Source organism: Echeneis naucrates, chromosome 17, assembly GCF_900963305.1.
Source record: "Echeneis naucrates chromosome 17, fEcheNa1.1, whole genome shotgun sequence".
Lineage (NCBI taxonomy): Eukaryota > Metazoa > Chordata > Actinopteri > Carangiformes > Echeneidae > Echeneis > Echeneis naucrates.
The window spans coordinates 9,730,298-9,754,793 of NC_042527.1; the positions used below are offsets into that span (position 1 = coordinate 9,730,298).

At 42.0% G+C, this 24,496-nt stretch overlaps 3 protein-coding genes across 3 annotated transcripts; 1 reads left to right on the forward strand and 2 right to left on the reverse strand.

The window, feature by feature from the left end:
- Positions 1–1,940: 1,940 nt before the first annotated feature.
- Positions 1,941–3,464, reverse strand: LOC115057593 (relaxin-3 receptor 1-like). The gene is made up of 3 exons (XM_029524751.1): positions 3,267–3,464; positions 2,636–3,079; positions 1,941–2,552 (listed from the first exon to the last, which is right to left on the reverse strand). Exons 1-3 carry the CDS (start codon positions 3,462–3,464, stop codon positions 1,941–1,943), a joined length of 1,254 nt encoding a protein of 417 aa, XP_029380611.1.
- A 3,427-nt stretch (positions 3,465–6,891) lies between these two features.
- On the reverse strand, positions 6,892–12,023 carry LOC115058170 (cyclic AMP-responsive element-binding protein 3-like protein 3-A). Its single transcript, XM_029525492.1, has 10 exons — positions 11,621–12,023; positions 11,295–11,390; positions 10,681–10,951; positions 10,063–10,190; positions 9,790–9,900; positions 9,547–9,653; positions 8,545–8,613; positions 7,772–7,856; positions 7,469–7,562; positions 6,892–7,380 (listed from the first exon to the last, which is right to left on the reverse strand). The coding sequence occupies exons 1-10, from the start codon at positions 11,639–11,641 to the stop codon at positions 7,190–7,192; spliced, it is 1,173 nt and encodes a 390-aa protein (XP_029381352.1). The 5' UTR covers positions 11,642–12,023; the 3' UTR covers positions 6,892–7,189.
- A 5,168-nt stretch (positions 12,024–17,191) lies between these two features.
- On the forward strand, positions 17,192–24,463 carry LOC115057342 (elongation factor 2). Its single transcript, XM_029524395.1, has 14 exons — positions 17,192–17,338; positions 18,611–18,825; positions 19,626–19,807; positions 19,893–20,104; positions 20,201–20,379; positions 20,616–20,721; positions 20,923–21,175; positions 21,265–21,460; positions 21,564–21,687; positions 21,855–22,097; positions 22,381–22,734; positions 22,850–23,032; positions 23,143–23,275; positions 23,785–24,463. The coding sequence occupies exons 1-14, from the start codon at positions 17,336–17,338 to the stop codon at positions 23,976–23,978; spliced, it is 2,577 nt and encodes an 858-aa protein (XP_029380255.1). The 5' UTR covers positions 17,192–17,335; the 3' UTR covers positions 23,979–24,463.
- Positions 24,464–24,496: the final 33 nt, after the last annotated feature.

Here is a 24,496-nt window from a genome sequence, read left to right on the forward strand (position 1 = left end):
TATAGCTCCTTGAATTTTAGCATCTTGTGACTCAGCAGGCGTAGTGTTTAGACTCATTTATATTCCTGGTGCAGGCCCATACCCACAGTTACAGACCACCTTTCCCGTACAAGCCTGCTGAGGCATTCTGGTAGTCCAAGCCATGTATTTATAGATGAACTAACAGACCCAACTGCAGAAGAAATGTGATGCATTCTTCTCTGAGTTGGTCCTTAATGCCGACCTGTATTAAACCACTGCCCCAAACTGTTGACTGTTGACAAAAATTTCAAATGTTTGACCCCTTTAGATGTTAGACATGTTTCTTTTTTTTTTTTTTCTTTTTTTTTTTAACTTTCCTGCCCATGTCATATTTCCAGCAGTCTTTTGGGGTCATCAGTGTAGGTGTGTTAGGGTTAGACTTGTCAGCTGAGATACAGCATGTTTGACCTATAACTTCCAAGAGTAGGGATTTTGGCCCTTTTCTAGTCCCATTATAATTGCCTACTTCACCTTAATTCCCCTGAATTTTCACAAAAAAAAAAAAAAAACTAACGTAGCTTCTTCAAGCCCCTGACCCACACTGACTGGTGCCAGGGATGACACTAAGCTTTGAATGTCCTTGTTCTGAGTTCTATCAGAGGAGCGAGGGTATGAAATGTAAAGGGGAGTAATCACTGAAATTACAGTGAGTATTGCTTCTGAAATAACAGCTTAGCCAATACAAACTTCCAGGGAGGCTTTGTAGCAGTATCAACCTCTCACACAGAGACCTGCAAAAATAAATCTGTGCTTTTGATTGAAGGTGATTACCAGCAGAGTAGCACACAACAAAGAACCTGTGGTGCGGTGTTGTTTGCTGCGTGCGCATTTCACCCCTTACACACCGGCAGCTGAAGATGCTTATCGATGTACAGGCGTTAAAGGTTGGCAAAGGGGCGGAACTGTGGAGCAGCTTTTGTGCAGATCAACTCATTTTCCTTATTATCACAGCTGGAGATGTCGTGAAACTCCTTTGTCCTCTTTTTATTTCATGTCACAGCACGTACCTTTGTTCACAATTTAATTTCTAGTGGTACAACAAGGCAGACACAGAAAGGCACGTGAAAATAATCAGCCGTTTCATGCTGGCTTTTACTAATGGATACACGGAAAAACAAACGCCCTGGAGTTATGGTTCACTGCATGTGGTGAGGACAGTAAGAATAACAAAGAAATCTCCTAAATCTGTTTGCAACACTAAGTAACAAGCATTTTCCCAGTACATAAAGCACACAATCTAACAATTCTTCTTATAAACCCTTAGAGATGTTTGAAACTGTAAACACTAAAAGATTATTTTACAAGAAAAATTGAGTGAAAAATCACTATGTTTGGCTTGATTGGATGAAGTTGTTCAGCTGTCTCCAACAGCACTGAAATCGACGTGGGGGGAATCCGTGTGACAGAGAATTTAGTCACAGAAAAAGTTCAGCTGAACAAAATGTGGCACAGAGTTTGGATACGGAGAAAAGGTTTGACATCTTGGGACACATGGCCACTGTCTTTTTTTTTTTTTTTTTTTTTTTGTCTGGGAGCGAGATAAAAATGAAAAATAGCCAGCAGCAGATTATCTTATCACTGCACAGAGTAAAAGGATTCACCTGTCAGCAACTCTGCATCTCCTGTCTCCTCAAAAATGGATGACTCCAGCAAGCAACAGGTTCCAACACCGACATTTAACTCTCAGTAACACAGCGAGCACTATTTTACACTTCTATATATGGATGAAAAACTAATCGTGAAAGTGAGTTTGAGCTGTGATGAACGTTGAACTGCGACAGATTTTTATGCTGAGATAACTATCTGCTGGAAGTAGCTTCACATTTAATACAAATATGAAAGTAAGATCAACCTGTTCATTGAACTATCAGAGTGAAATGTTTCCCAAATCAGCAAATGTTTTCCTCTGATGGAGTAACTCAGATATTGGCATCTTTGTGTAACGTCACCAGGCTGGATGGCGTCTCCTCCACTCGTCTCCCTCTCAGAATCAGAGTGAGGGTGTTTTGGACAGAGTAGGACACTCTGAACAGAAGCTCCTTCAGTCCGGCTCGGTACTCTCGGCGGATCAGGCAGTAGAGCACTGGGTTGAGGCAGCTGTTTGCATGAGCCAGACACACAGTCATGGGAAAGGCGTAGGCCTGGGCGTTGTAGAAGGCCTTGCTGAAGGGAACCATGTCGAACTTGATCAGCACCCCCCACAGCGTGAGGGCCTGGTTTGGCAGCCAGCAGATGAAAAAGGACAGAACTACAACAGTGACAGAGCGGGTGAACTTTGAGCGCCGGCGGTGGCGTCCCCGCTCGCACTCTGACATCTCTGTGATGTCTGCACTGACCACGCTGGTCACGACGCGCCTGCTCAGGATGAACCTCAACAGCAGGAGGTAGCACACGCTGATGACAATCAAGGGGACGACAAATCCTAAGAGGACTTTCTGCGTTTGATAGAGTCCAAGCAGGACTTGGGGATCCCAACGGCCTGAGTCGGAATCAGAGAAGCGCACTAGACAGAGCTCGTCGTCAGCAGACACCTGGAAACACAGCATAAGCATCAGAAGCTGCTCACCCACAAATGGAAATGAATACTGTAAGCAAATGGGTTCAGTCTCCTAACCTGGACTGTGGTGGAGTAGATGGCATGAGGGAGCGTGGCCACCAGCGACACCACCCAGATGGCCAAACTGGCCCACTTGGCTCGAGCTTTGGCGATCCCGGGGCTGTCCATCTTTAGGGAGGTAACCAGGGAGCGGTATCGGGTCACACTCATGGCGGTGAGGAAGAAAACACTGGCGTACATGTTGAGGGTGGTGACCGAGCTCACAATCTTGCACATGACCCTTCCGAAGGGCCAGTGGAAATCCATCACTGTGTCCACAGCCCAGAAGGGCAAGGTGAGGACGAACTGGAGGTCTGTCAGCGCCAGGCTCATCACGAAGCAGTCGATGGAGGAGTGGTGGTGGCCTCGACGACGGGAGTGGAGCAGGAAGAGGGCCAGGAAGTTACCCACAAGCCCCAGGACGCACACCACCAGGTAAACAGTGGCGATCACCGCTCGCACCTGCCAGACAGATACAATAACATTCTCATTTAGTGACTTTTGGGACAGTGCAACAAGATCAAACACTTTTAGCCTTTTCTTTCAGCGCCTCTTCACGTTTTCCAGGCAAAATAACTTTAAAAGTGACATTCTTTTGCTAAAGTGTGGCGTTTTTGTAAGAAAGAGGAAACTTTCAAAAGGAACCTACTGCCAGGTTGGCGCTGTCTCCGTGCAGGTCGAGAGAGGACTCCTTGGACAGGATGTGGAGCCAGCAGTTGAGGGACAGGTTCAGGGTTGCCAGGTTGGATGCAGCTCCCGCAGTGCTGATGAGTTTGGAGAGTTCCCGCTCGTCCTCCTCCGCCCCGCACACGCTCGGAGGTCCGGAGGCGTTCACGCTGCTCTGCATGGTCCCGCACAAACAAAGAAGTGAGTCGGTCTTCAAAAGCTGGTTTCAGCCCAACTTCCTGAGAGGAGGAGTTGCAGGAGCGGCAAAAACCCCCATCATCCTCATCCTGCACAGTTCGGTCTCCTCCTTAATGCACCTGCCTCCCTCAGACTGGAGGATTTATAGCGCCCGATGCGCCCTTTCACCGCTAGATGGCGCACACACTGATGGGATCGTGACAGCAGACACTGAGGAGCAAGGTCCGATCTCAAATTACACAATTTCTATCACTAGTAGATTTTAAAGGATACAACCAGTTGGGTTTGAAACGACTTTTGTGCCTTATTCCTGATCATTTTATTATATGGGTGTGTCTGTGTTTGAGAGAGAGAGAGAGAGAGTGTGTGTATAAATTGTGTGTGTGAGATGTATTGCAGAACATACAGTGTTTTCCTTATGAATGGTTTGAGCAGAAACGTGGAGCCTATCTCAGGAGGTGCATTCGTTAAATTATCTTCAGTAATCACAGTCTAAGATGTTATATTCAGAGATCCGCTTTGAAACGCGGCTGTGATGATGTGGAGGTTAATTATACAGGGTGATATATCTGCTTTGTGAATGTACATCTGAAATTGGTATCAGAGGGATGATAATTTAGGTTTCAAACGAGGTTCTGATTGTGAATGTCTTATAATTGAATGTTGGTATTCACACAGTGCGTCAGTGTGTCACATGCGTGCTATAGACAGAGGAGGTGGGGGATGTGTGCTACAAAAGGAGAAAGTTAGTCATTCTCTGCCGCACCAGACCTGCTAGGACAGTGTCTGCTCAACAAACCTACACTTTTCAGCCACCCATCTTTCAGCTCCTTCAGTGAAGAATCTTGTTTAACAGTAAAGTGTCTGACATGGAAGCTGCAACCCTTCAGTTTGCTCCAAGAGGCCTTAAATAAGATAAATAAGAAGTAGAAACTGTGCAACTTCAGACTAAAACAACAATAGTTTGGTTACAGTTTCCACTGATCTTTAATGTTTGTGAAATATCGAGATGGATGGAAATGCAGTTTGGAGCCCGGAGCTCTCCAAGATTTTTAAAGATGCCTTGTTTCACTTTCATCAATGAGTTCATCGTTTTATTCTAATTTATTGAGACCTAGATAAATAAGTGTGAGTAATAATAATGATAAAGTAAAATGGTGTGCTTGTTTACAAATGAAAAAGGTTATTATTATTGCATATTATTAATTATTATGGGATAAATGACAGCAGCCTTGAACAAAGAGCTGGCTGTGAGAATACAGTTAATCAGATACAGATTCATGGCTGACTAAAGTTCAATCTCCCTTTAGTACCTCAAGCAGACAAACTAATTGGAATTCCCTTTCTTCATTGGCTTCTTCCGTATTTTTGGAATGATTGAAAAAAATAGCAAGCAGAGATCAAATTAGTATCTGTAATTGTGTCTTTGCTTGAGAGGGGGGACGATAAAGCATTGGAAAAATTACATTTTAAATTAAGTTTCTCACGCAAGCTATGACTTTATTAGAAATCAAAGTGAGAATAGATTTATGAGAAATATCATCATAAAGAATACAAAATATGAACATGCCACTGCACATGACTGTGTAATTAGACATTTATTTCTGCCTCACTGCTCAAGAGTTCATGAAACCACAAATGAGCACATCATATAATAATATTCAGCTCCATGATCTGTTCCTTCAGTGTCCTCTTTTCAGCCTCCGATAGCTGTATCTCTTGCATGATTGATATGCTGAATGAATTTCTGACAGTTTCCATCACACAGTCCACTGATTTAAGTAGTCTAATCAATGATTTATTTCCGCTCCTGTGGTAGAAAGTACGCCTGCATTTTTGGCTCATGTTTGCTGAAATAGCTTGTTTAACAGAGTAAAATGTTGCTTTTGCTTACCTCCTCAGGTCTTGTACCAGCTTGGACAAACAGCAGCCAGAGAGTGAATTATCTTGCATCTGTTCTACACACATGGCACTACATTTTCAAAACTGCTGTGCCTTTGATCCAAATCCCCCAACCACAAAACCCAGCAGCTAACCAAACTATTTCCAGACTCACTACTAAACAAGATCACAAAAGTTCAGCCGGACTTCAGAATCTCAACAAAAAAGACTCATACTTAGTACAGAGATTCGTGGCCCAGTGGCCCAGCACAGTTCCACATTACTTGATTCATTCAGTGATCATCTCGTGGCAGAGCTGATACAGATATACATGTCTGGCCTCAGGATGAACTGTCACGCTTCATGCAGCACCCCCGGCACGTCAGAATTAGAATTTATTTGATAATTTTGATTATTACCTAGATGAAGAAAATATCCATCAGCATTAGCTGGACTTCGTTAATCTAAACAAGGTGGCGAACATGGCAAACTTCATACATCCAAACATCAGTGCTAGCATTTGGCTTTACCTCAGTCCACATACAGCTCCACAGAGCTCCTAGCATGTCTGACTCTTACTCATGTCTAAACAGCTTTTTAAAAAGCAATATCGTACCAATACCTATTTTACAACTAAAGATTTTTACTTCACTATCATAAATATTCCAAAAATATTTCAAAGGCAGTGACTGCTGTGTCCTCAGAGGAAGAAATGGCCTTTCTTTGGAATATGTAATAATGATTTTGTGGGATTGGTGTGAGCTGCGCTATGACCAGAGACTGCTTTAACCTCAGCAGTTTAAAAATACCTCCACACTGCCTTCGCTGTTTGGCTCAGAAGACATTGAGGAAATAGAAGGTAGTCCGCTGCACGCACAGTGGGGTTACGTTGTGAACAGAAATGATTGCTCTTTATTATGAGATACAAATTTTGGCGGAGAGTTAGAGCTGAGCTTCTGCAAATAGGACCCTTTGGATAGAAAAGCCGTTGAACCTGTGATGTATTATTAGCCGGAACAGAGATTAGGGTGAAAAGAGTGGAGTCTCTACTACAGAGAACATTTTGTGAGGAGTTGCATTAGCAAAGCAGAGACATCAATAACCAGTCAAGTGAGATGGACATGAGACGATTGAGATGGAAACTGTGTAACAGGCAGTTGCTTGGCTCACTTGTGTTTAGACCCTGCAAGAAGAAATTACATCTGACAAATCAATGCCATTTGCTGTAAAAGCTGCTCTTGAAATTGAAGGACTAAACCACGTCTGCCTTTCAAACTGTCTCCTGCATGCATGTTCTTTTCAAATGGGACATATCTTATTACTGAAGAAATGAAACACAACAGGTGCTTCCAAAATCCACATTTTAATTCTAATGTGCATTATAAGCATTTCACTGAACTGTTTAAAAAAAACTCAATCCTTTCTTAATTTTTTTTTTTTTTTTGGTTACCAAATTCATCAAAGTGAATACAACGGAGTGGTAAATATATACATTTTTATTATTTTACAGATCATGCTGCCCATCCCTACATCATGCAGTGATCTCATAGGCCCCCGAGGCTTTCAGGCCCCTCCAAAAAAAAGAAATACAGAACTTTAAAATTCATCTGTGTGGATAACCTCCCCCCAACCCACAAGTGAGTGAGTGGATTTCTGTCACAAAACCTTTAAGCTAGATGTTTGTGTGTTGGAGCCATTGGCAAACACACCATGACATACCACTAAGTCTCTACAGTGAGAAAGCGATGCTGCAAACTAATAAAACTGATTGCAGTCGCCTGCAAGCGGGCCTGCTTTGCTTTGCTTCTGACGTCCCTGAGGTGGAGGTCAGTGATCGTCCTGGTGCCTGTGGTCCTGGAGGTGAGAGGTCGGGGCGTCCACACTGGGCAAATCTGTCCAGGCCCAAAGCTTTATCACCAGGCTGCGAAAGACCTCTAAGCTTCTGGAGACGAAAAGGAGAGGACGGGGACAAGGGACGTCCTGCACTTCATCGACCGACTGCAGGGAGCGGGACAGCACTGAGGGGCAGGTGGAGCATGGTGGAGAGTGTAAGTGTGTGTTTGTGTGTTTGAGAGAGAGAAAGAACATGACAGTTTGGCGACAGACCTTTAGTCTCCGTGTACTCCCTCTGGCTGAGTTGGCTGTAGGGGTCTGGTTGAAGATTTGAAGCAATGAGGAGAGAGAAAGACAGAAGCAAAACCTGGAAATAAATACAAACAGCATGAGAGAAGCACGTGGCAGAGCGACCTGGCAGACAGGTTACTAAGCATAACCTAGATACAGTTGGCTCGATTGTCATTAAAAGCCCGGTGTGGTGTTTTATACAGTTATTGAGGTATACTATGTCTATACCTGTATCTATTATGCACTTGCTGAAGTTGTCTGAGAAAATTCACTTTCTTAACTCACCAGCAGACAGGCCCCTTTGTGTGTTGATTTGCTGGAGCTGTTGGGCAAAAGAGCCTCTAGTTGGTTCAGCTGCTCCAACAGGGCACTGCAACATAAATACAGATGGGAAGATGAAGATTTCACAATGCAGGGGTTCTTTGGTATACAGGCCTTTTTTTTTGTCTTTTTTTTTACGATGAACGAAGACAAGTAAAACAACAGAAAGAAGAGCAGCACATGCCAGACAGCATTAACAAAGAAAGCAGCTTAATAAGAGACACAAACAACAAACAAAGCAGTCAGCTGGATGTGTTTTGTACGTTTGTGCTGAGCCTCCTCCAAACAGTGTATCTTCATCAAAATAAGCCCAGCTGAGAGATGAATCAGTGAACAAACACACAAACCTTAACATTGCAACACTCTCAGCCGACTATTTTCTTCATATGATTGAGGTGATGAGAGTGACACAGTGCAGCCAATACTAGATACTAAATACAAAGGGCTGAGCGAAGCGCTTTGAGATGAGTTTGTGATGTTCTTACAGGGCCACACAACCATGTTTGGGTTCATCGGGCTTACATAATATAACAACACAATTTCCATGTCCTCTGCATGGATGAACAGGGGCTAATGTTTTGTCATTTACAGATCATTTCAGGCAGAAAGAAACTGCTGCTTTTTAAAAATAAGAAAAAATATGTTGTCTATATCTGTCTGAGCATGCTAAGACCAGGTGAATGATTAATGGATATAATCATTTGTTGTAGCCCTTGTTGGCTGATTTGAAGACTCACGAGTTTGTCTCCTCCAACTGCTGGATCTTTCTCTGCAGCTCAAGGTTGTGAGCACTGCATGCTGACATCCTACAGATGAGGAAGAGAAATAGAGGTAAGATGAGCAAAGCAGAGCTCTTCATTCATAAATATTGTAATACAGTGTTATGTTGCGTTGTTCACTTCCCTCTTTTCAAATGTATGTCTGCTGAGATATACTGTTTCTAGCACCCAATTATTTCATCCAGCACCCCGCTCCCTTCCCATTTTTTCTGAGTCATTTTCTGCTATGGTTCTCTGACTGAGATGAACCTCCACTCATAATGATATCCTGTTGATATGTTGGCTTAATTATCAACAAATGCTGGCTCTTCTCACCAGAAACTATCTGACGACCATCATAAAACTTTTGTCACCCAGAGGAAACAGAACTGCAGCCTGGATTAAAATATGTGTTTCCTTGGTAAGTGCAATGTATCATCTGAAGCTCGATAAGCCTGCCAACGTGTCTAAATTCTGACTCTGACAAAACAAAATCACGTGAGGCCTAGTGGGCTGCCTTTTTCACAAGAGTCTTTCATCATATGAATAAAGCAATTTGTGGAGGTGTGATGGGCGGATGAAACACAGCTGGGGAGGCAGGAGAGAAAAAATAATTGGGGGACAAATTAGATGCTGCATGATGGCTGCGTGATAGGGCACATTCTGCACAATCTGATAAATTGGAGGAGAACTCAACTCAAACCTCTTGAAAGGATTGAGTTCCTCTGAGTATCTGGTCTTTTCTTATTTTATTATTTTGAATCCAAACAAACCTCTGCTGTTACTGTGAACTGAATGTGTCCCAGAGGCTTTTTCAAGTAAAGGCCAGATTGGGGCACAACAGGCTGCATTTGTAGTTTGTCAGAGATAACAAATAGGTGAAGCCTCCTCCCATTCATGCAAAAACTTTAATTCTCTAAATAAAATCATGCATCAATACCACCAAACTGACTGAAGATAGTGAGCGCAGCTGGCTCCTACCTTCCCTCCAGACTATCAACATAGTCCCTCTTCTTCTTTCGACTTTCTTGAGCCGAGCGCTTGTTGCGGATTTTCCGTCGGATCTTCTTCAAAACCCTTTCTTCAAACTTGTCAGGGAGATGAAACACATTGGAGAATAGGGACAAGAAAGAATAAGAACCAAAGATGCAGTGTGACTGTGGATACAGAATGTGTGGATGAGTGAGTGCGTGTGCATGCAGAAGTGCACTTCATGTTGTGTACCTTGGACAGGGGCAGTTTACTGGGCAGGTTCACACCTTCTTTAGCCAAAAGTGACTTCTCATCCTCATTAAGCACCAGCTCCTGCAGGGAATGCTGGGGGATTTGTCGTGCCTGTGAAACAGACGGACAGAATAGTCCAATCAAAATTTCATATCATTGTTTAAATGTTTCATATCATACAAACAAGCAACTGACCATATACAGTTAGCTTGTAGCAAAGTAAGTTTATATTACACCATTACACAGAGGAATGTTCAACTCTTCCCTCCTTACTTTCTGTCCCAGGTCCGACAACAGCAGGTCCTTCACTGTGAGCGTCGTACTGGACCCCCTGGGGGAGTTCTGGTTTGTGTTGAGGTAGTACGAGATTCCAAACTTCTGGAGGTCACTGGACTGCCAGCCTGCAGAGTGAACCGATTATACAGCAGGTGATGATTTGATGATGAAATGGTTCCTTTTACTTGAAGAAGCATCTTTGTATTTTTGCAGATCTGTTTTCATTAATTTCATAATATATATATTTTTTTTTTTGGCATTGGGGTCAACAGTCACTTTGGTAAATAGTGACAATCATTCAAAAAATGTGACCTCAAAGGAAGACTCATGTGATGAATGGCCATTTCACATTTTTTTATCCTTTTATAAATGCTGACAAATGGCAAAACTAAATAAAACATCCTGAAAAAGGCCTTTAGCCTTCAGAACATCACTCAGCAGCTCTTATTACTCTGCAACACATCACACATCTCTTCCTTTGCCTGGCCCATCTTCTTGTAGATTTTACACATCTTAACGTGACGTCTGTATTTACTACTGTTCGCTGGTTCAACCTGTGGCCATGAGTCAAATTTTTCTTCCAGTAAGTAACAACCACTGTAAGTCTGGTCTTACTGAGGTCAATGGAAATATCAGTTGTTTCTTTTGCCAACAGCTGATGATCCAGAGGTGGAGGCTGAGGCGCAGCAGGTGTGTCAAAGGCTGGAAAATCTGTGACAGAGTATGGGTGAGGGCTCTCCGTGGGATCCGTCAGGGGGTCGTCGTTGATGCCACTGTCAGTGGTGCAGGGTGACCACAGGGGGGAGGCCAGAGCTGAAGAGGAGCTGCTTCCACCAAGCAGTGTGTCCAAGAAGTCATCTGTGGCACTTCCCTCCGAGCTCAGGTTCTGAGGGGGATGATGCATGAGGTATGTGTACATCATTACATGACTCTACCGCCACTGACTTAATCAGATAATTATATTCCTGCACATGAGCACAGACCACCTGTAAACACTACAGCCATTCTATTCCTTCGCCTCACTCTTCTCCACGGTCAGTCATGCTCACAGCCATACAGGAGAACACGATGGAACTCAAAATAAGCTCATGTATACCCGAAGGCTCAGCTCAATTACCCACGATGCATTGTTAGAATGTAGACTACGCTGACTGATGAGATTCAGTGAATTTGTGGTTGGGATCATATTGTCCAGTTAGCAAACTGTGGAAAAATTACACCATACTCACATGATCAATTGTGATAGTCCAGAGTGAGTTGCTGTGGCAACTGCTTTCATCCGTGTTCTTGAGCAGGAGGTCACTGAAGTCCATCCCACCGTGCACCTGAAAATGAACAACCAGTCTGAGTGATGGGTTTATCATTGATGTCTCCCTCTGCCCCCCTCCCTGGCCAGAGGAAAAGCTTTTTTTTTTATTCAATTAATATCTACAGTTCAGGTTTCATGTTGTAGCTTCTCAAGCCGTGACTTGTTTTGATGAAGGCTCCTTAATAATCAATACACACAATCAATATAATGCAACTGAGGTTTAATATCTTGTCTTACTTGTCTTACCTCGTCTGTAATCAGCGTCATAATTCCAATATTAAAACAGCAGCTGATGAAATCTCAAAGGAACTTTCAACAGGAAGACAAATCCAGATCAAGCTAATCCTCTGTGGCTTGCTTCTGTTTCAAGGGACAAAGTTGAAATGCCATATGATACAGCTGCAATCAACCACCAAAGGTGATCACCGTCCAGCCCGGAGTTTAGCTGAAAAGCCAATCAGCACAACAGGAGCAGTCACTGATAGATGAATCAGTCAGTTGCTCAGTGACCTTTGACGTAATCATTACATATCAGAATTGATTTGTTGCATGGTTTCACATTCATTTTTCATTGGGCAGCATTGATCTGGAGCCTTTTTATTTTTGTCAGAGGTATAAAGTGGACAGAGTCAAGGTTTAATTTTATCTAACAATGTCAGTAGTCAACTCAGGTCTACTTGGATTGATTTTTGCCTGAAGCAAACATAAACTGCTGTGCTATCTCTCTACTGATTCACATAGAAATTATGATCATGGTAGGCAGTGAAAGGAAACTCATCCATCTGAGCTTTTTTTTTTTTTTTTAAGCTTTCATTTCAAACCATCACCGCATCAAAATTGTAGCTTGCTCAAAATCTCAGCCATTGATGATTGCTGTTGGCTACAGCATGCTAGAATGCTAACACACTGAGCTGAGCTTGTGAATGGGGCCAGCTTTATACCTGTCTCTATACCTACAGCAACATAATAACATGTAGCATTTAGCTCGAATAAATGCTGTGCCTGAGAACAGCTTCCCAGAACTGCTCACATTGCCATTCTTAGTTTCTTAGTTATAACTGCTCAGTCACACTTGTTGGAGGGTCTGTCAATCATTTCTAGCTAATGATAAATTACAAACTAACTCATTCGCTGTAAATTAAATTCCAGAGTCTTTGAATTTTGGATTACATTCCCAGTTTCCTGAGACTTCTTAACTGGGCTGTTGTTCAGTTTCAGCTGAACACGACTCCCCCCACCCCCCTTTTTTTTTTTTTTTTTTGTCTGGTCTTTAGCAGATCAAACTCATCCAGCCCAAGTATTTTATCTTTATTACTATAATTATGAGCATTAGTTTTGTGTTATACCAAAGCATACACCCCATAAAGCAAACAGATTACATAATATGCCCTCCGAGCAGTACATTTGCTAAAATGAACATGACTAATCATCACCAGTGAGGAAGAGATTTGCAGAGCAATTACACTTATCTTCTGTTCAGAAAATGTAGAATGGACAGTCTGTTTTCTAGTTTGCAGAATGAGCACAATCAGCACAGTCCCTCCATCACCGCCTTGACCTCAAAGTCTGCGGAAAGAAATTCATCCTCATATGAACTTCTGGTGGCTTAAATAATTGAAAGTAATTTTCTTTTCTCTTCGTAAAATTTCTTTCTTCAGACAGCTCAAAGCAGACGAGCAGAAGAGATGTGAAATAGTGTCTTTTGATTTCTTTGCAGTTTTCAGTTTGCAGTAATGGGGACGTTGTTGCCTTTACTAAATCGTTCAAAAAGGATAAGAACACTGACAACATGAGTATGTGAAAAGAAACCAAAGATGATCTCACAGAGGTCCCAGGTCAGATTTAGCCCAGGTGTTTATGTGGCTCACAACTGAAACCACTCTGAATTGTTCTCTGTGTAAAGATGAAAGAAATAAAGAAATTCAAATCTGAGGCAGCTTTTAACTTGGATTTCAATGTTATAATGTAAGTAATACGCCTAATTGCATGGCAGCAGTGTTCTGCTATCTTTATTGCTGCTCTATCTTCAGATCATAGTTCCAAAGTACATGCAAATCTTATCTAACCATGACATTTTTAAGCACATCTCTGGATACCAAGAATTTTCTGTAACCCAATACAGATTGCTGTTATTGCACATGATATCACAGTATAAATCCACAGCATGACATCCATTTGAAACTCACGTTATTAAGGGTTAAAACAAGTTGCATCCACATATATGTGTCAGGATTAAAGGAGAGTATATTTTAGATAGCATAAAATGTATCACATTGAAGCAGATTCTTCATGTCGAGCCCGTAAATGCTTCACATTTCCTCGTCAAGATGTAAAATTTTTGAGAACTTCAAAATATACAGTTCCATTGTTGTTAGAAAGGCAACGAGAGACCTGGAAAGGTCCCAGGTGTTGAGATCAATCCAGCTATGTATCTGTTTTTCATCTGGAGATTCAGGGAGTGTACTCTAAGCACACGGTGTTATCACTGCACCAGCTGTGAAACGCAAGTTGAACGGCCATTATCTGAAACTCAGCGATAACCCTGGTGTCAGTGATTCCCATTTTTGTCACACAAATAAGTGGAGCAAAGGTAGAGCAAAAGTAATTCCTAAAGTAAAGTTGGTTATCAGTATATTCATCCCTTGGCAAAACTGTAATTTCATCTTCAGGACAGGAAGATTAAAGATGCAGAATAATACGGCAGCAGGAGCCCTGTACTTGTTTTATTTCCTACCTTTTTTCAGCATCATAAACAGAAGATAATAGCCTTCCACTCCAAATGTCTCTCTCTCACTTCATGGCTGCAAATATCAACATAAATGATGTCACCTGTTGTGCAAAAAAAAAATAAATAAATAAATAGGTTGCGTTAACCTTCAGTAACCTCCTTACTTAACTCCAGTTTAAATCTGGTCTTTCAAAAGGAAAAGTGCAAAATACACTTCTGGCATTACTAACAAATATTTAATCTTTAATGATAATATAACCATATAGTTTTGAGTATTTTTAATTTTATTGAATTTTATTTACTTTTATTGATTCTGATCTTCACGTTTTCTGTTAAATTTGGAATCCAATTCTATGAATATCCACTTTGGTGGTTATGAAACATCTTTTAGGGGGAAGTTTCAAGAAGACACCTTTTGTACCAAAATATAAGGAAGGCTATGAAATGTCATGAAATAGGCCTTATTTTTGAGGTGGATTAATCCGCGCTCATCCATCTGAGGGAGTCTAAACAATAGAAAGCATCTGCTCCTAGTAATACTGATTTAGTGGGTTAGCTTCCCCAGTGCAAACATGACCTACAGTGCACGGTGGTGTTGCAATAAAATGAAAAAAACATCAGCATCAGTTGAAAAGACCGCAGATGTGATTGATTTTTTTTTTTTTTTTTTTTTTTTTGCTTTCGCCTCAAACTTGAATCTTTTTCTTCTCTTCATAAAGGTTGTATTCCCTTCACAAATTTCAATTTGTTTTGCTTGTTGTGGTCCAGCTTTGGAGACTGCAGTACCACATTCCCATACTAATAATACTGGTTTAATAAATGGGTCATGGTTATAACGGATACAAACTAGGGGGTTCTGAGTATTGAAAACACATTCCTTTTGGTCATATCAGCCACGAGCGTTGCTCCACTTTTTCCATAATCAGGACAAGTTAATGGTGATTACACAGATATAAACTGATGATAATGGGTCAGTCTTTGTGATAGTTTGTGGCATTTTGTCTTTTAATATACTCATGTTCACTGTTATAAAACGTGACTGACAATGAACTGTCATGTCAGTTACACATCTGCCCTTATGAGAGCCTATTAGGTGCCAGCAGTTTGGGGAGAATGAATCTTTCATTAGAGAGCTGTATTTATCCCGTGCATACGAAACTGAATCCTCTGGGCTCGTAGGAAACATCCAATTATCAGCCATATGCTCGACTGTTCATGTTCACGTGCACACATTCACTATTCCACTTCACTCAATTTCATTCCGCCATCATGTCAATGTGACAGTTGAGAGGCTGTTATCCTTCCCAAGATGCTTTGACCTGCTCTGCCCTCAGCTGGTAGATGAAAGCTACAACATCCTAAAACAGCACAGCCTCCACTTTGTTCACAAATTTAAAGGAGAGCAGGTAACGCTCTTTAGGAAGGGCAGGGACAAACACAGCAGAAAAGGTGTTTCTTCAAGTGGGAGACTGTTTTTTTTTTTTTTTTCATCCCAAATTAAATATGGTAAAAGTAACACAAATAAACTTGAACTAAGCCCAGTCTTACATCTGATGATTATAGACTGAAAATACAGCCTGATCTGCAGAGCTGAGCCAAAAACACCACCACCAACAACAAAAGCTGGGATCTGCTATTTACTAAATTAGCCAGTCTACCTTTTCATCTGGCTCCAAACAATGTATCACAAAGTAAACTTATTTCAATAAAAAGAATAAACCAAACGCCACAATAAAATAAATGCACTGACAGTCAGTGTCAAGGAAACCACATTGCTTTTTCTTTTGCTATATATCTTTTTTTAACACTATAAAAAGGTTTACAAAGCTTTAGCTTCTACAAAAGACACACAGGCTTTTGTTTTCACATTATTCAAGCTTCCTGGAAGCATTATTACTAGGAAATTAAACTTTCAATGTCATGCAGTTGATACCCAGTCAACCTGTCAAAGACGCCCGATGAAAGTGATCATCTGACTAAATGTAAAGTTTTCTCATATTAAACTACAACAAAACTGAAGTTATTTTCCTGTCCTTTATATCACCAATTTCAATTTCAAGGGCAGTCTTTTTTCTCTCCATTTAACACTGAAGATGCAGAAATACAAGTCCGTGCTTGCACTTTCAAGATGGATAATTGCAACTGGGTGACACATTTCTAATGCTGATGCTTCTTAGCATTGGCGCCTTATAAAATTCAGAATTGAATTCAATATCCTCCCCCTCACCAATGAAACCCTTGCTGACCAAGCGCTTCCAGATCTACCCTATTGTCCCACTACAGCACATACTTAGCTGGGCCTTGCGGTTCTAAATGTTTCCTGAAGGAGAAGGATCAGCCCTCAGCTATCAGCTTCTGTCCTGTGGACAGTCAGCCTTTAAACTTTAAACTTCTCTTGATTAATAAAGTTTATAGTTAAGACTGACTCGGGTTTGGCTGAACCTTCTCTTAGAAATGCTGCCATAGGCATAGGCTGCTGGCGGAGTTCCCATGATGCACCTCTGTTCTCCTCTCCCTTTTCATTCATTTGCATTCATAAGCCATTTATGAAGGCTGCTTACTCTGCATCTTCTCTCTCCTGCAGTTTTGTTGTTGTTGTTGTTGTTGTTGTTTTGTTTGTTTAGTCATTTCACTTGTTTTGCAGGTAATTTAACCTCAGGAGCAATATAGTGTGGATCTGTAATTGCAAAGCGCGTACTGCCCCCAAACCCACTGCTCTTGGATTGTTATTACCTTATTCATTTCTTTAGTGTTCTTATCAGTATTGTTGTAGTTGTATTATTACAAATGGCGTCGTTACTTTTTGTATTTCTTGTTTTATCATTAGTAGACTAATGATTGTGGGTCTTATATAAAGATTTTATAAGGAGAAAACTGAATGGGGGAAAAAAATCTTTTTTCTTTAATCACATCTTTTTTTTTTTTTTTACACGCATTTACATAAAGGCACCCATATAAGAGCCTGAGCAGACCAGCAGTGTAGAACACTTTTTTATTCACCTTTAACGCTTTCGTGTTTTTGTCTTTTCCAGTAGTGATGATAATAATAACCGGGGCCAGCAGCGCCCCCTGCTGCCTCCGCCCCGCTCCTGCCGCACTTCACGGCAGCAGCCACAGTAGCCGCAGCAGCAGCAGGCTCTCTCTCTCCTGTCGCCACCGGGGCTGCCTGTCCTCAGAGGCGGTGTCTGCAGCAATAAACCGTCGCACACTAGGTCCGAACACCTGCGGGCAAAATGGTGAGTCGATGGCGGGCATGGGTGCATATTTAATCTGCTGTCAGGCGCTCCGTTGAATAATAACCTTCATGTCCAGTTATTAGGCGATCAGTGCAACAAGCGGCGACGCAGCCTGTCAGGTGTGTGTGTGTGTGTGTGTGTGTGTGTGTGAAATGGATGCCGATGCATGCAGTCATGGTCGCTGTTAGGTGATCGGATGAAGCCTCTGTGTTATCAGCTGTAACATACGCAGCAGCAGCTGATAAAGCAGGGCCGTGGCCTTTTCTGCGCGGCCCGAGCTGCCTCCCAGTGACGTTCATAGCAAATCCCATAATATCAAAGCTGCCGGAGCCGGACTGCAGAAATATCAGGCTCATATTGTGTGAAAAGGAAAGCTAACGGTCCTGACGTGCTTCGTGCTCGAGTGTTCAGTCGTGTACTTATCGCAATTTGTGGCGGGGAATTAGATCACACTGTTTCATATAAGAAGCGATAAAATATACAGTTACATATGAGCCGAGGACAAGACGTCACCGGCGGAGAGCTGCAGTGCATTTCATCGCAGGGCTGATGACCTAAAATGGCTTAAAATGAGCTATTACGGCAATGTAAAAGGATTTGGTTGTAACAGCAAATATCTATAGCTCCAACTGTAATCATTGTGTAAAAAAACAAAAAAAAAAAAAAACAAAAAGAAAAAACAGCCAGTCAAGATCAATATTCCCACTTTCATAAGACTGAGGCCACATAGGCCTGTGATGATATATATATCAATTTTCGCCCTGACTATGAGATGAACATATCACTAAAAGCATGTCTGATCTTAAAAAAAACTGAAAATCTTCCCCTAATTTCTATAAACTTCAATTTTAGGCTTCAATTTGGTCTTCGTGATCTTAAGGTACTGTCTCCCTCCCATAAAATAATAAACTGGCATTAGTTACTGATTATATTGATTAAAACCCTCAGTATTCATGTGAGGGCAGATTGAGCTACATATAGTGCATATTTTGGTGTGCTAAATTGCCGCATGAGAAATGACTCATTAATTCCTGATATTGTTGTTTGGTTTGGTACCAGGAGGTAAAGTCTTTATGTGGTGTCCACTCTCCTCCTGGCCCAGCTGATGGATTCAGTTTCAAACATATCTTTCTTTTTATAACTCTACTTGGAATGGCCGCAGAGATCTGCCTGTGCATAAATAAAAAAAAAAAAACAGACACACATGATGCATAAAATCCACCTCTGCTTGGTGTAAATGGGTGAAACTGATCCCCTGACTCTCCCCATCAGGTGAACTTCACTGTGGATCAGATCCGTGCAATCATGGACAAGAAGTCCAACATCAGGAACATGTCTGTGATTGCCCACGTGGATCATGGGAAATCCACGCTTACTGACTCACTGGTGTCCAAGGCAGGAATCATTGCTTCATCTCGTGCCGGAGAGACCCGTTTCACAGACACGCGCAAAGATGAGCAGGAGCGCTGCATCACCATCAAATCAACGTATGTGGTTTAGAGGCAAGGGAATAGAAATGGCTCGGTGTTTTTGTACAAACCATTAAAAGTCCCAAAAACCTGGGGGGAGTCTCAAGCATTTCTCTTTTACAATAAATATTCATAAGTAAATGTGCTACAATCAAGTTAAAAAAAAAAGACACTTTCAAATTAAATCTGAAGAATTCATCCTCAAAATCTGGTCTCCATCATCAGAACTGCGGGTGATCAGACGTGATCAGACTGACAATATGAGGTAATAACCCCACAATTGTAGTTACATTTAAATTCAAATATTCCTAATTCTAATCGGTGCACGCAAATGTGTAACATCATTTTTTATCCCCTGATCCTTGTGGAATTGGACCAAATGATAAAATCACAGCCACACACTCTCAAATTAACTGAAAGTGTTCTAGCCCCAGTAAAAAAAAAATCATATGTTTACCTGCAGAGATTCTTAATTTTCCTTTTTTTTTTTCTGTTGTCATGTTTTGCTTGTTTGCTGATATGGAAAATGGAACACAACATTTATCACCTTTTCCAGTTGTTGATGGGATAAAATTTTTTAATCTGGTCAGCAGAGCAATTTCAACACGAAGTGAACAGTTTCTCTTTGATAAAGATTTAATATATTTTTTTTATTTTTATATCATTTTCTACATTTTTCATAAATATACCTCACCTGTTTCTGTCTCAGACAGTGAAGTAGCACTTGAATTTAGATTCGTATTGCCAAATATGAATTTAGTGTATATGTAGACAGACTAGAACAGACTGGAATTAACGGTCCCCTCTCTGTTACTCAGGGCCATCTCCATGTACTACGAGCTTGGAGAGAACGACTTGGCGTTCATCAAGCAGAGCAAAGATGGGAATGGCTTCCTCATCAACCTGATTGACTCCCCAGGTCATGTGGATTTCTCCTCTGAGGTCACTGCTGCCCTTAGGGTGACTGATGGAGCCCTGGTTGTGGTCGACTGTGTTTCAGGTATAGTTTAATTTTTGCCCTATCCAGCCGCCAACACACACACACTCTGATCAAAACTGGCTCACCAGTTTGTTTCCTCTTCCAGGTGTGTGTGTGCAGACTGAGACTGTACTGCGGCAAGCCATTGCCGAGCGCATCAAACCTGTTCTGATGATGAACAAGATGGACCGTGCCCTACTTGAGCTTCAGCTGGAGCCGGATGAGCTCTTCCAGACCTTCCAGCGTATTGTGGAGAATGTCAACGTCATTATCTCCACCTATGGAGAGGATGAGGGGGGACCCATGGGGAACATCATGGTACAGCAATGCAAACATTCAATTACCTAATCAATGGTTTGAAAAGGTTAGTATACATTTAAAATATGGTTACAAGGAGCACTGTTTTGTTTCCAGGTTGACCCCGTTATTGGTACAGTTGGGTTTGGTTCAGGCCTCCACGGCTGGGCTTTCACCTTAAAGCAGTTTGCAGAGATGTATGTGGCTAAGTTCACTGCCAAAGGAGATTCTCAGCTGGGAGCAGCACAGAGGTGTAAGAAAGTGGAAGACATGATGAAGAAACTGTGGGGAGACAGGTAAACACGAGCCCGTGAAGCAGCGTTCGTCTTTCTGGTTTGCTTCAGTGATGAGTTTGGTCAGACATGCACTCTGTTCACCCAATAGGATGCAGAACTCTTTAAAATGTTATTGTGCTAATTAGGAAATTATCACGAGATTTAGCAGTCAGATAAATCGAGATTGTGATTAATATGCCAGCCAGGTATTTAAATAAACAAATATATACATATAAAATATAATATGTTTCTCTCAGGTATTTTGATCCAAGTGCAGGCAAATTCAGCAAGACGGCCACAGGTCCTGATGGTCAAAAACTTCCTCGGACCTTCTGTCAGCTTGTTTTGGACCCCATCTTTAAGGTGAGTGAAAATATACTATAATGAACTTGTAGTTTATTAAATCTCATTTATCCAATATTGTAAATTTACGTAGCTCTCCATATTATTCTAAATAAATTTTAAACCACTCCATTTCTGACCTTGTGGCCTCTTGATTAAAAATGTAGGCGCTGCCTTTAAAAAGGAAATAATGAATCTGGATGGTTTTTTTTGTCTTCCTAGGTCTTTGATGCCATCATGAATTTCAAGAAGGATGAGACAGCCAAACTCATTGAGAAGCTTGATGTAAAACTCGACTCTGAGGACAAAGAGAAGGAGGGGAAGCCCTTGCTGAAGGCCGTGATGCGTCGTTGGCTGCCCGCTGGTGAGGCCTTGCTCCAGATGATCACCATCCACCTGCCGTCCCCTGTCACTGCACAGAAATACCGCTGTGAGCTGCTCTATGAAGGCCCTGGAGATGACGAGGCTGCAATGGGTCAGTAAATCATTCAGCAAGGAGTGCTTTGACCATCGCTTCGTTTTGTCTTTGCTAGGTTTTGAGCTCAACATATTTTCTCTGTTCAGGTATTAAGAACTGCGATTCTAAGGCTCCTCTTATGATGTACATCTCCAAGATGGTCCCAACAAGTGACAAGGGTCGGTTCTACGCCTTTGGCCGTGTGTTCTCTGGGTGTGTGTCCACTGGTTTGAAGGTGCGCATTATGGGGCCGAACTTCACCCCTGGAAAGAAAGAAGACCTCTATATAAAACCCATCCAGAGGTGAGCATGTTGTTTAGGAACCAGGAGACCGAAGATGGTCTCATGTGTGTCTAGGCAATTACCAGTAGCTTTTACCAACGTGTCCTTCTCTTGTTTCATCTAGGACAATTCTGATGATGGGCCGGTATGTTGAGCCTATTGAAGATGTCCCATGTGGCAACATTGTGGGTCTTGTTGGAGTAGACCAGTTCCTTGTTAAGACTGGGACAATTACCACATTTGAACAGGTAGTCTATTTTTTCTTCTTCTGTTTCCCATTTCCCATATTTGGAATATTCTGTAGTTTAATCACTGTCGCACCATCATTAAGTATTAATTCTGAATAATGGCCTCCTGTGGCACAACTCAACATCCTGTCCCAACTACACAAAAAGTTAGTTTTCTCTATCTGCAGGCCCACAACATGAGGGTGATGAAGTTTAGCGTTAGCCCTGTGGTCAGAGTCGCTGTGGAGGCCAAGAATCCTGCTGACCTGCCCAAGCTGGTGGAGGGTCTCAAACGCCTGGCGAAGTCTGACCCCATGGTGCAGTGTATCATCGAGGAGTCTGGGGAACACATCATCGCTGGAGCAGGAGAGCTGCATCTGGAGATCTGCCTCAAAGACCTTGAGGAGGATCATGCCTGCATTCCCCTGAAGGTGAGGCAGCCAGAACAGAGGAACACAGACGCTGACTGGGTGCAGGAGAAGAGATTTATAATGACTTCTGTTTATGTGACAAATTAGTTGTCAACTGGACAAGTAACTCTCCGCAAAAAGGAGATGCATTCAAACACTCTGTTGCATTAAAGTGCAGAACTGTCCAAAATTCTTTGGGTAAACAACTATTATAATTTATGGATATGTGCTATAAGGTGAAAAAAAGAGAAAAACCCCCGCCCCTTTTTTCACTTGGGAACATTTTCTTCTTATGTCTTTACAGAAATCAGACCCAGTCGTGTCCTACAGAGAGACAGTGACAGAAGAATCAGACCAGATGTGTCTGTCCAAGTCCCCCAACAAGCACAATCGTCTCTTCATGAAGTCCCGCCCCTTCCCCGACGGCCTGGCTGAAGATATTGAGAAAGGGGAGGTCACCGCTCGGCAGGAGCTCAAGGCTCGTGCTCGTTACCTCGCCGACAAGTATGAGTGGGAAGTGACAGAAGCCAGGAAGATCTGGTGCTTTGGTCCTGATGGAACAGGAGCCAACCTGTTGATTGACATGACCAAAGGGGTTCAGTACCTCAACGAGATCAAGGACAGCGTGGTGGCTGGTTTCCAGTGGGCAACTAAAGAGGTAGGCGGCAGTTAAGTTTGACTGCAGTTAGATTTGAAATTCTAATCTCTATGTGATCAGATACATTTGTGATGTTGTACATTGTGTAACTGCAGTCACTGTCTTCGTCCTGCAGGGTGTACTGTGTGAGGAGAACATGCGAGCAATCCGCTTTGACATTCACGATGTGACACTGCATGCAGACGCCATCCACCGCGGTGGAGGACAGATTATTCCCACAGCTCGTAGGGTCCTGTACGCCTGCCAGCTCACTGCTCAGCCGCGTCTCATGGAGCCTGTTTACTTGGTGGAAATACAGGTGGCGTATCACTTCTGAGGCACATGAGTTCCAACAGTGTACATGTGTTTATTAAGAAAAAGTAAATTAAGAAATATTCAAATGCTGAATAATCTTTCTTGGTTATCCAGTGCCCTGAGCAGGTGGTCGGTGGGATCTACGGGGTGTTGAACAGGAAACGAGGTCATGTGTTTGAAGAGTCCCAAGTGATGGGCACTCCGATGTTTGTGGTCAAGGCCTACCTGCCTGTTAACGAGTCCTTTGGTGAGTGTGCGTCTTTGGTGGTGCGATTTTATTCTTAGAGTCATGATAAATTAATACTGACCTCTGTGGTTTGACCCAACTGAGGAGAATAAGTCTACTTCTAGAAGTAAAATTATTTCTAATTGTAATTCTAGACGTAGAATTATTTATAGTTGTAGTTTTTTTTTATTGAATTTTGTTTCATTATTTAAAAGAGCATTAATTATAAGGGAAGTCTTCATGGGTCAAAAAGCTTTCAGTGAAGGAAAAAGATTAAATGATTGAGTGAGATCCCCATCAATGTTTTTAATTATCATAATTCATGATGAGCATGATCTAAAGAGAAGACAGCTGTTCATACTTAGATTTATTTCAGATTAGTTCTTATCTTGACTTCTTACCAAACAAAAAATAATTATGAAGGTGCTGAGCAATTTCAACTGCATGGGCATCAGTGTCACATTTATGGCAGGTGAGAATGTTCTACAATTTGAAACAGTGCGATTTATATCTGTAATTATTTCCTCCAGGCTTCACAGCCGACCTGCGCAGTAACACTGGAGGCCAGGCCTTTCCTCAATGTGTATTTGACCACTGGCAGATTCTCCAAGGAGACCCCAGCGACCCCGCCAGCAGACCCTCCCAAGTTATTGGAGAAATTAGGAAACGCAAAGGTTTGAAAGAGGGCATTCCCGCTCTTGACAACTACTTGGACAAACTGTAAACACAGAGCACGGATCAAAAATAAATAAATAAAATACCAAATCAGTCTCTAAACCCTACCCCGTGGGCACTTTAAAATCTTTGCACAGGCTTAAAGATTCATTGCACAAATTGTTTTGACTTTAAGTCCAGAGCAGAAACAAAGCATATGCTTTTGTTGTAGGCTAGTGGAAGCAGTGATGCTTTCTTCATTTCACAGCTACAGTACACCAAGTGCCTAGGGCAAGGGTTTTGGGGAACAATTGGATCAAAGCAGTTGTATTATCAATTTGTTGTTCCCTCTATTCCTCCACTTAAGTTTTTTTCCACCCTACTCATCTGCAGGATGGGCCTGTACAGTGCACTGTGATACTGCAATAAAGCATAGTTAAATGGATCATGGTCAGATAAAGCCATGGACATCACAAAGTGTAACAAAGTCAAACTTCCTGGATTTGGCATTTGTTCAGTGGATGTTATGAATAAAAACATTAAACTCATGATGAAAAGTGACTCCTGAAATTGTTCTTGCTTTAGTCA